We start from the raw sequence: 12,477 nt of genomic DNA, 5'->3' as shown, positions 1-12,477 counted from the left end.
TCAAGAACTGTATGCTTGATAGACCTCATTTTCCTGAATCATAGAACACATAAAATCATTCAGCCCATCATGCCTGTGCCGGCTCTCTGAAAGCACTATCTAATTAATCACACTCTGCTGCTGTCCCCCCAGCCCTTCAAATCTTTCCTTTTCAAGTACTTATCCAATTCCCTTTTGAAAGTTACTAACGAACCTGCTTCCACCACCCTTTCAGGCAGTGCATTCCAGATCGTAACAACTCGCTACATTAAATAAATTCTCATTTCCCCTCTGTTTCTTTTGCCAAATACCTTAAATCTGTGTCCTCTGGTTACCGATTCTTCTGACACTAGAAACCATTTCTCCTTATTTACTGTCAAAACTGTGCATGATTTTTTTTTTATTTGTTCACGGAATGAGGACGTCGCTGGCAAGGCCAGCATTTATTGCCCATCCCTAATTGCCCTTAAGAAGGTGGTGATTAGCCACCTTTTGAACGTCAGAGGGTGATTAAGGATCAACCACATTGCTATGGGTCTGGAGTCACATATAGGCCAGACTGGGTAAGGACGGCAGGTTTCCTTCCCTAAAGGACATTAGTGAACCAAATGGGTTTTTAACGACAATCCGCTAGTTGAACACCTCTATCAAATCTCCCCTTAATCTTCTTTGCTCTAAGGAGAACAATTCCAGCTTCTCTAGTCTCTCCATATAACTGAAGTCTCTCATCCCTGGTACCATTATATTAAATCTCCTCTACACTCTCTCCAAGGCCTTGACATTGTTCTGAAAATGTGGTTCTGAGAATTAGACATAATACTCCAGCTGAAGCCCATCCGGTGATTTATAAAGGTCTAGCATAACTTTCTTGCTTTTGTACACTCAGCCTCTATTGATAAAGCCCAGAATCAAGTTCACTTGCTTTGTAAGTATTTCACCTTATTTGGAGAATTAGACTTTGAACAAGTGTAACTTTGCTTGTGAGCGTATTGTCTTGCCATCATTGAATGAACTAACATAAAGCTAGCTGGCTAACTAACAGTAATGAGATGATGCTACAGTTAGTGTTCTGGAAGGATGAGATCAATTTGGCTGCAGGGCCTTCTTCATTCAAACTGATTCTTGTGAAACAGGTGCCAGATCAACCTGAACAGAATTATTTTAAACCAGTGGTGAACAGATGCTGGAGGTAATGCAGAATAGGTGGAATATCACACAAGACAGGACCAACAGCCATTGAAAAACATTTTTCAATATAAGCTTTACTAGTAGATGCTCTTCAGGAATTGGTCTACCACAAGGAGCAGGAAACCCTGCTCTCACATAGTAGCCTGTTAGTAGCCAGGCCATTAACTACACTATATACAGGTTTGGATGCAATATTTGACATCTCCGTCAGACTGATAGGCAATTGTTTGTCGGACCAATAGGTAATTACTGGTCATCTGCTCCTATCCTTTGAACTACACATCAGATCATAGGACACAGACACAGAAACCCTGTTGTATAGAAAAAGTTCTTGCACAGTCCAGCTGCTGTGGCTTCAGTCCTCCAGCAGAAACACAGGAGCTGTTCAGCAAAGCAAACATCTAGCTCCAGCCATCCTCTGCTCTTAGCCTCAGGGATTGCCTACTTTTTTTGCCTCTCGCAGATTATTAGATAACTGATAGTGGGTACGTGTGCTATTGGGAATGGGTGCCTAATCATGATGCTCCAGCCTGTGGGCCAGACTTGATGGACCTTTCTCTGCCCGTCAATTTTGTATGTTCGTATGAACCAGTGACAGTATGGATCTACGTATATAACCAATCTCTGAGCACACGGCACAATGTCAAGGCATTTTGATGTACATGCTCACTACATAGATTCCTCAGAAGCTACATCAAGCTAGGCAATAGTCCTGTGATAGATGCAAAATGAAGAGCATTTTTTTGTCAGAAGTTTTTTTTTGTGGATAGAGTTGGGTACTTGGCTCCATAAATATATTACTGTAGCTTTTCTGGTTGAATCTCAAGGAGCACTTGGGCTGGAACTTCTAAATGCAGTGATTTGAAATTTGACCTTAACTGCTGTAGTATTAGACAATACAATGAATGCCAGGTCATTCCCCAGTGAGGCAGAGGATACATTGTTTTCTAAGCACAGGGTTATAATGTCACATAACATACAATGTAGAAGTGTATACTGGGATCAGGTAGGAAGCAGCTGACTGGGAAATAGTAGAACATGTGAAAGTTACTGGAGTACTGATGCTATAAATTTAACAGCAGTGGGGAATTCCTGGAGTTTTTAAGCATTGTGGTGGTACTGGGCAATCATCCTTGAGCTTGGTTGGGAGAATTGTGAGCACAAGGGAATTGAGGAGTGAAAAGAAAAGGGGATCCTAGGATTGGATAACAATGCAGAGTGAGAAAGAGTTTCACACACGTAGGGGGCGGAGGGGGGTTAGTATGTGAGCACACAAATAAGCTCAAAAGTATACAATGCTGCATCTTTAAAACGTCAATAGATCACTCATAATTATTGACTATGTATATGATAATAATTATAAATGTTATGTTCTTTCTTTTAGAACAGTTAGAGAACATAATTCACATTTTTAACCTAAATTACTGATAAAAACCAAAACAAGCTCAATATTCCTCAGATGCTTCAGTCAATTAATTTTGGCATGAGTCTAAAATGTGGTAATCAGCAATGGCATAGAAACAAAGTCTAAACACTCAGGCATGCAGATTACATGTATATTTACAGCATTTAAAGTACCAGTACATTAAATAGTTGCATTATCTCAAACAACAGTGCAAAGGCAAAATTAGATGCACCATAGTGCTCCAAATCAGAATATCACAATGCACTAAATTAACAGTCTAGTTCTACAATAATCAATATGTTCACACAGTATGTTTTATATTATATCCACTGCAAAACAAATTGCACTATAGCAAAGTTTAACATTTTTTGATAAGGGTCTGGAAGTCTAACTTTTTATTTAATGTCAATTTAAGTTGCACATATATATGGAATAGAACAGCAGTGTACACACAAATTCAGTCCTCTACAATCTAGCTTTCAAAACAGAAGTATAGATAGAAATACTCAGTAATTTTGACACTTTTATTGATGAGGTTCAATGGGTAAAAGTTGGTTTTTAAAAGAACATTTAGTCAGAAGGAATGTAAACTTAGTGGAATATTATTTTCTTGTATAATGTACACAGATCAAAAGTTACACAAATTAATTTCGATCAATATTCAGAGTGTTATCTGATCTTCCAACACTGAAAAAATTAGAGTAAAATGTTAAAGTCCGTCATACTTACTTTTGCAATTTTCTACTTTTAATTGTAATCAAGTGGAATGCACCTCCATACCATATATTTTGGCACAATCAAATATTCAAGTCAATCATCAACTTTGATTCAAATAATTTTCAATGTAACTATTTTTCAGCACTATTATAGCTATAAACTGCAGAAGTTAAAACAATCCAATTTCTGAAGATTGATACATTAGGAAGCAAATGCAGGACACAGTTAATCTATTTGCTTATATTAATTAATTTCTCCATAATTGATCAAGAAAAAAAACTTTATGCAATGCCATGCCATCAAAACTTTCAGAGAGTTAATTATTTTTGAAGTGCATTCCTTATGTAGGCAAACACACTTTAAACTCGTGTGTTGATTTTTTTCCCGCTATGTTCTTGGTAACAAGTTGTACTAGAATAAATTTAACAAAATGTTACCAAATTTTCTGATTTTAAATTCCCTAATTAAGATAAATTACGCTTGGTTGGCCGATGCAAATTGTTACATTAAATCCTTCAATATCCAGTTTCTCTTACTTTTGAGATGAGGATGTGTGCCTTTTTGATCAGTTGAACTGATTGATCTCATCTCCAATGGATACGGATAATAAATCTAATTATGTTTTATTCACACATTGACAGAGAATGTAAACAAATAGATTTCAATCACTGAACTGATTTTTGAAAGTTTCAGCATTCTCACAGATCAACAAATTAAAATCCTTTTTGCAAATAGTTGGATTTTGTGGACTCCAATAATACTTCGATCTTTATATCTTTACAATACAAAAACATGGATATATGTAAACAATTGCTGGAGTGTGTAAGGTTTAGAATGCTCCATTACTAAATGTGCTCTTATAAAGTTTGAAAATATCTTCCACTCTTGAATTCGGAACTTTACTGATGCTTAGCAGAATCTCTTGGGTAAAACTCAGCCAGTATACTTTGAGGAATACGTTTCAACATCTCCTTAGGGAAAATTCGGAGCAACTGCCAGCCAATATCCAAGGTTTCGAATACGGTCCTGTTGTCATATGAACCTAAGTAAAGCAGAACAGATATTTTTCCCCTTATCTGGACTGTGGTTTGTGTGCTTTTATTTAAATAAGAAACATTAAATTACAACATATTTAAGTGCTAAGCATTATGCATTTAAAATGTCACTTAAAACACAATAAAATGCTCTTGCCAATTCTTTTCAGTTGATAAATATATACTATTCTAAAGCTAAATGATCCATACAAATTATGTTAAGAGTTAAATTAATTAATATTTTCGTGTGTGTGTGTGTGTGTGTGTGTGTGTGTGTGTGTGTGTGTGTGTGTGCACACATACCTTGTGCAATGAAGTTCTTCTCAAATTTCTGCAGAAATTCTAAATATAATAGGTCATCAGGTGTGAGAGCTTCCTCACCAACCACAGCCTTCATTGCTTGGACATCTTTGCCAATGGCATAGCAAGCATACTGTGGAGATAGAACATTTTACAGTCTACTCAGTAATGCTTAACTGAAATTGGTTGCTTAAGATATAAAAATAAACAAGTTAATAGAACATTAAAATCTAGATACAGCGAGGCTAGGTTTGAGTATTCCCTAACTTCAATGCCTTCACTCTTGAAAACAATTTTACAACACCAAGTTATAGTCCAACAATTTTATTTGAAATTCACAAGCTTTCGAAGGCTTCCTCCTTCCTCAGGTGAATGTTGTGGAAATGTTTCCACAACATTCACCTGAAGAAGGAGGAAGCCTCCGAAAGCTTGTGAATTTCAAATAAAATTGTTGGACTATAACTTGGTGTTGTAAAATTGTTTACAATTGTCAACCCCAGTCCATCACTGGCATCTCCACATCTTCACTCTTGAAGGCAGACTTAAACACTTAGGGGTGAACTTTATGCTTAATGTGGTGGTACCAGTCCTGGGGAAGTAGTTCCATTTATGTAACAGTACAAGTGGGAAGTACAGAGTTAGTCAGGCCATTCTCCTCCTACAATTTACTCTAACCTCTACCGTTCTTTTACATTTATGGACAAGTAACAAATTTGAGGCAGTTATGATGTGGACTCTCATTCACTGGAAACTAGGCCAAGACTGGTTAAACTCATTTTGCTTATTATGCCCACAGCTAGCATATAGTGGAAACTTTGATTTGAAACTCAGGTCCCAGAACTGAAAAGATAGTATTGTAACCCATTGAGCCACCTGCCAAGCAAGCTATTATGTAAAATAAATCAGTTTGATTCACCACACCGCACTCCCCCCACCCCAACAAAACTTAAATCTTCTTTAGCTGCATTAAGTGCTGCATAACTTTTTTAGAAAATTCAATTTTAATTCTTATTCTGCCACATGAGCAGCTCAAAAAGTAGCATGAAGTATTTGTTCAGTAATAAGCTAATATCTCAATTTTGAAACCACTGATTTTAGGCATTCATTTAACATTTTAAAAACCTTACCAGCTGATTAGACACATCAGGATGATCTTTCCGTGTCATACCTTCTCCTATGGCAGACTTCATTAATCGAGATAGAGATGGTAATACATTAATAGGAGGATAGATCTGTAATATAGTTGAAAATTTGTAAATGCATTTCCTCTCAAATAGATAGGAGTTTGATAAGAACAGTTTCTTCATTGAATAACTAGAGATATTTTTCCATTAGTATTTTAAAGACAACCTTATGGGGACACGTTCATGACAAGTATGTTGTTGTATATAATAAGGTATGTGCCATAGCATGTATCCTTTAACAGCATAAAATATTAAAGTCAGAAGTGTTCTCAAAGCAGAATCACAGCCTTTTAAAAATTAGAGTACTATTAATTTTTACACAATTGCATCTCCTCTTTTCAGCCATGACTTGAACACTTGCTTCCTTTAGCTAGGTGTGTCCAAGTGTCTGTTTCACTATAGGTTATCCATGCACCAAGTTTCATTTGTCCATTTCCTCCAACCCAAAAAGAAGTTTAAGCCAACCCATGTAAAGGGGAAAGGAGTTGCATGCAATCACAAAAAAAAAGAACTTTAGCCACGGTAGCAATGAAGTAGCACACAATATAATTATACCTCTAGGCAATCAATACCACCGCAAGAAAAAATTATTAGCTCCCATAAAGTCATCTGTTTAAAATATAGAACAAAATAATCTCAAGATTTCAGGCATCCTGAAGAACATTTCAGCTCTTCCCACATTCTTTGCAGATGTTCAAAGAAGACCTCATCAATTACAGTAACTGGCATTTGTTAATTATCTTAAATGCCTTCACTTCCATTTCAGCTAGATTTATACTATGCTCTCTGGCAACTCAAATGGACACGAAGTGGCCTCCTAAAGGGACCACCTGAAGGGATTCTTGCACCTTAGGGCTTAAGAATTCAGAAGTCTTCTGAGTCACATTCCTACTTTTGCTCACCCAGAACCACTTTTCTAGAGGCTAAAGTAGCAGTATAAATCCAGGCTCAGATAATTATTTGTACAAACTCTTTGGAATAAATGCAATCTGAATTGTACATGTGAAAGAATTTCTAGTATCCATCTAAATAGATTTATTTAAAGCCATAATTATAAGCTTCTAAATTTATGGATCCATAATCTGAATACCACTAAATCAAATTTCTCAAACTTGTGCATTGCTTGCAAACCCCTTTTTAAAAGGCACCTTCCAACTGATTACTGTGCATCTTACCTGTCTATTGTGCAACTGACGGTCAACATAGACCTGTCCTTCTGTGATGTATCCAGTTAAGTCAGGAATAGGATGGGTAATATCTTTGAGGAAAAAAAAAGTAATAATATTAATTTACTTTTCAATAGCAAACTGGCATTGAATGCACACTTCTATTTAATTTGATAAAGAAAATTAATTTGAGATAAAACGGTAAAGTGGCATGATTTTGTGTCAAATCTAATATAAAAAATCATACAGCACAGGAGGCCATTCGGCTCTTCGTGCCTGTGCTAGCTCTTTTAAAGAGCTATCTAATTAATCCCACTCCTCTGCTTTTTCACCATAGCCCTGCAAATTTTTCCTCTTCAAGTATATATCCAATTCCCTTTTGAAAGTTACTGCTGAATCTGCTTCCACCCCCTTTCAGTCAGTCCATTCCAGATCATAACTTGCTGCGTAAAAAAAATTCTCCTCATCTCCCCTCTGGTTCTTTAATCTTTAACCTTAAATCTGTGTCCTCTGATCACCAAACCTCCTTGCCAGTGGAAACAGTTTCTTCTTATTTACTCTATCAAAAGCCTTCATAATTGTGTTCACCTCTATTAAATCTCCCCTTAACCTTCTCTGCTGGAAGGAGAACAATTCCAGCTTCTCCACTCTCTCCAGATAACCGAAGTCCCTCATCCCTTGTATCATTCTAGTAAATCTCCTTTGCACCCTCTCCAAGCCCTTGACATCTTTCCTAAAGTGTGGTGCCCAAAATTGGACACAATACTCCAACTGAGGCCTAACCTGTGATTTATTAAGGTTTAGCATAAACTCCCTGCTTTTGTACTCCATACCTCTATTTATAAAGCTCAGGATCCCGTATGCTTTTTTTTAAAAAAGTCTTAACTTGTCATGTCACCTTCAAAGATTTATGTACGTGAACCCCCCAGACGTCTCTGCTCCTGCATTCCCTTTAAGATAGTACAATTTAGTTTATATTGCCTCTCCTCATTCATCCTTCCAAAATGCATCACTTCACACTTCTCTGCATTAAATGTGTGGCATTATCTTAAAAACTTGTAGGCTATCTTTCAGTCTTGTTTTTATAAATCAAATAAAAAATACACCCTTTTTACTCACCATCATTAGGCATTGTAAGGATAGGAATCTGTGTGATGGACCCATTTCTGCCCTCAACACGCCCAGCTCGTTCATAGATAGTAGCCAGATCTGTATACATGTAACCAGGGAAACCTCGACGACCAGGTACTTCTTCTCGAGCTGCTGAAACCTTAGATATAAAAGATGAACTACTTGTATACATTGTTAATACCAAATATTAATTTACAGAACCACTTCAAGCTGCTGCTTGATGCCATTAATATTCACTGTTTAAACAAAAAGGACAAGTGATAAAATCTTGATATTTGAAGCCTACTTATAATGCCAACAACCTTGGAGTCCAAAGTAATAAATCATATGCATACATATTTTTATATATACATACACATTTTATATACTAAAACAAGGCCAAAATTCCTGGGGTGGAAGGAGGGTTAACTCGGGCTGATCGCCTGCAGGGATGGGTGGGAGGAAGGGGCACAAATTTGGTAGCAGCAGTCGAGACTATCAACTTTCTGCCCCATTAAAGATGGGTCCAAAATCCCAATGGGGGGGGTGGGGGGGGGTGCACGCAGTCAAGTTTTCCATTCATGCCTCTACATCCACATTCTCAGGCTACCCCGTAATTCTACCCTGAGAATACAAGGTGCCATTCTGATTTCCCAGCACTTCTTTGGGGAAGGCACATCTGTTACACCTCTACAGGTGTAGGTCTCCTAGCCAGAATATTAAAATTACCCCATCTCCAGGATTTGGACTGGGTCAATGCCCTTGGAGTCAGCAGCTGGAAGTCCTGTCCTGCCCCACTTCAGGCAGTAGAATGGCATCCTAGCAATCTAAGACCCCAAATGTATACCCTGTTAACCAGCAGTATTAAAATGGGTGGGAGAGATTAAACTCAGTGAATTGCTGGACATTCAGTTCTGCAAACATCTACTCTACTCCAATGATTGCTTTATATTCTATGTCACTTCTGAATCAGAAGCTTTTGGGTTTAAGATCCCTCCAGGACTTTAGCACAATGTAGGCTGACACCAATGCTTCAATGCAGCACTGAAGGAATTGTCAGGGGTGTTGCAATTTGGATGAGACAGAGAGCATGCCTATCTGTTCAAAGAGGAGCAAGGAGTTTTCCTGGTGTCTGAGCCAACATTCCTCCCACAACCACCACTACACAATTTCAAATTTGCTGCTTATGAGATCTTGCTGTGGTTAAATAGGCTACTGCACTTTACTACAACAACTTTCATTTATAGTCAGAAAATCAGGACAACATTTAAAGTAATTCATTCAACATGAAGCTCCATGTATAGTGGCAGAGAGGACATCACATAGCTTGGTATAGATTCCAACTTATGTCCTTCCTGCCAAAATGCAACGTTCGGCATAGATTAAAACTCTTGTTTAAAAGGGGGGCCGGAGAGTGTGAGCGCAGTGCAAAAGGAGACTCTAGCGAGGTGAGCGCAGTGCAAAAGGAGAGTCCCGCGAGGTGAGTGCAGTGCAAAAGGAGACTCTAGAGAGCGGGAAGAGAGTCTGAAAGGTGAACGCAGTGTAAATCTAAGGCAAGTCATGGCAGCAGAGCTCGCACCCGTGATATGCTCCTCCTGCACTATGTGGGAAGTCATGGACACTACCAGTGTCCCTGGCGACCATGTGTGCAGGAAGTGTGTCCAGCTGCAGCTACTGGCTAATCGCATTTCGGAGCTGGAGCTGCGGGTGGATTCACTGTGGAGCATCCACGATGCTGAGATCATCGTGGATAGCACGTTCAGTGAGGTGGTCACACCGCAGGTAAAGATTACGCAGGCAGAAAGGAAATGGATGACCGCCAGGCAGAGTAAAAGGACTAGGCAGGTAGAGCAGGAGTCCCTGGAGCCATCTCCTTCTCAGATATACCGCTTTGGATGCTGTTGGGGGAGATGGTTTATCAGGGGAAAGTAGCAAGAGCCAAGTTCGTGGCACCACGGGTGGCTCTGCTGCCCAGGAAGGGAGGAATAAGAGTGGCAGGGCTATATTGATAGGGGATTCAATTGTAAGGGGAACAGACAGGCATTTCTGCGACCGCAAACGTGACTCCAGGATGGTATGTTGCCTCCCTGGTGCTAGGGTCAAGGATGTCACGGAGCGGCTACAGGACATTCTGGAGGGGGAGCCAGTAGGCGTGGTCCATATCGGTACCAACGACATAGGTTTAAAAAAAAGGGATGAGGTCCTGCAAGGTGAATTTAGGGAGTTAGGAGATAAATTAAAAAGCAGGACCTCAAAGGTAGTGATCTTAGGATTACTACCAGTGCCATATGCTAGTGAGTGTAGGAACAGGAGAATAGACCAGATGAATGCATGGCTGCAGGGATGGTGTAGGAGGGAGGGATTTACATTCCTGGGACATTGAGACCGGTTCTGGGGAAGGTGGGACCTGTACAAGCGGGACGGGTTACACCCAAGCAGGACCGGGACTCGGGGGAGGGGGGGGGTGTTTGCTAGTGCTATTGGGGAAGGTTTAAACTAGAATGGCAGGGGGATAGGAACCTGAGCAGGATCAGAGGAGGGGGAAACAAGGATATGAACAAAAGACAGAAAGGGAAGAAGCAATAGTGGAACACAGAAAAAACAAGGGCGAAAAACAAATAGGGCCATAGTGCAAAATAAAACTAAGATGACTAGCAATCTTAAAAAGACAAGTCTAAAGGCATTGTGTCTAAATGCGCGGAGCATTCGCAATAAGGTAGATGAATTAACTGCACAGATAGATATTAACAGTTATGATATAGTTGCGATTACAGAGACATGGCTGCAGGGTGACCAAGAATGGGAACTGAACGTCCAGGGGTATTCAATATTTAGGAAGGACAGGCAAAAAGGGAAAGGAGGTGTGGGTAGCATTTTTAGTAAAGGAGGAAATCAATGCAATAGTGAGGAAGGATATTGGCTCGGAAAATCACGATGTGGAATCTGTATGGGCGGAGCTAAGAAACACCAAGGGGCAGAAAACGTTGGTGGTAGTTGTCTACAGGCCCCCAAACAGTAGTGGAGATGTTGGAGGGCATTAAACAGGAAAATTAGAGACGCATGCAAGAAGGGTACAACTATAATCGTGGGTGACTTTAATATACATATAGATTGGTCAAACCAAATCAGCAATAATACTGTGGGGGAGGAATTCCGGGAGTGTGTACGTGATGGTTTTCTAGACCAATACGTTGAGGAACCAACTAGAGAACAGGCAATCCTAGACTGGGTATTGTGCAATGAGAAAGGATTAATTAACAATCTTGTTGTGCAGGGTCCCTTAGGGAAGAGCGACCATAACATGATAGAATTCCTCATTAAGATGGAGAGTGAAGTAGCTGAATCCAAAACTAGGGTCCTGAATCTAAATAAAGGAAATTATAAAAGTATGAGGTGCAAGTTGGCTGTGATAGATTGGGGAACTTTACTAAAAGGGATGATGGTGGATAGGCAATGGCTAATATTTAAAGGACGTGTGGAATTACAACAATTATTCATTCCTGTCTGGCGCAAAAATAAAACAGGAAAGGTGACTCAACCGTGGCTTATAAAAGAAATTAGGGATAGTATTAGATCCAAAGAGGAGGCACATAAAATTACCAGAAAAAGTGGCAAGTCTGAGGATTGGGAGCAGTTCAGAATTCAGCAAAGGAGGACAAAGATTGATTAAGAGGGGAAAAATAGAGTATGAGAGTAAACTAGCAGGGAACATAAAAACTGACTGTAAAAGCTTCGATAAATATGTCAAGAGGAAAAGATTAGTGAAGACAAATGTAGGTCCCTTACAGTCAGAAATGGGGGAAATAATAATGGGGAACAAAGAAATGGCAGAACAATTAAACACATACTTTGGTTCTGTCTTCACAAAGGAGGACACAAATAACCTGCCAGAAATGTTAGGGAACCAAGCGTCTGGTGAGAGGGAGGAACTGAAGGAAACCAGTATTAGTTAAAAAAGTGCTAGGGAAATTAATGGGTCTGAAGGCTGACAAATCCCCAGGGCCTGATAATCTACATCCCAGAGTATGAAAGGGAGTGGCCCTGGAAATAGTGGATGCATTGGTGACCATCTTCCAAAATTCTATAGACTCTGGAACAGTTCCTACAGATTGGAGGGTGGCAAATGTAACCCCACTATTTAAAAAAAGGAGGGAGAGAAAAAACAGGGAATAACAGACCAGTTAGCCCAACATCAGTAGTGGGGAAAATGCTAGAGTCTATTATAAAAGATATGATAACAGAACACTTGGAGGGCATTAACGGGATTGGACAAAGTCAGCATGGGTTTATGAAAGGAAAATCATGCTGAACAAATCTACTGGAGTTTTTTGAGCATGTAACTAGTAGAATAGATAGGGGAGAACCAGTGGATGTGGTGTATTTGGATTTTCAGA

At 39.4% G+C, this 12,477-nt stretch overlaps 1 protein-coding gene across 1 annotated transcript in view; it reads right to left on the bottom strand.

Annotated features, from left to right (window-relative positions):
- Positions 1-1,221: 1,221 nt before the first annotated feature.
- Positions 1,222-12,477, bottom strand: part of atp6v1ba (ATPase, H+ transporting, lysosomal, V1 subunit B, member a) — a 70,976-nt gene continuing 59,720 nt past the window's right edge. The window contains exons 10-14 of the mRNA XM_068002143.1: positions 8,093-8,243; positions 6,983-7,065; positions 5,751-5,855; positions 4,627-4,756; positions 1,222-4,331 (exon numbers count right to left, since the gene is read on the bottom strand). Of these exons, the coding sequence (XP_067858244.1) occupies positions 4,189-4,331; positions 4,627-4,756; positions 5,751-5,855; positions 6,983-7,065; positions 8,093-8,243 (612 nt within the window). The 3' untranslated portion in view covers positions 1,222-4,188. The remainder of the gene's footprint in view (positions 4,332-4,626; positions 4,757-5,750; positions 5,856-6,982; positions 7,066-8,092; positions 8,244-12,477) is intronic.

This window comes from Heptranchias perlo, chromosome 21 (genome assembly GCF_035084215.1).
Source record: "Heptranchias perlo isolate sHepPer1 chromosome 21, sHepPer1.hap1, whole genome shotgun sequence".
Lineage (NCBI taxonomy): Eukaryota > Metazoa > Chordata > Chondrichthyes > Hexanchiformes > Hexanchidae > Heptranchias > Heptranchias perlo.
This window is presented reverse-complemented; position numbering and strand designations above follow the sequence as displayed.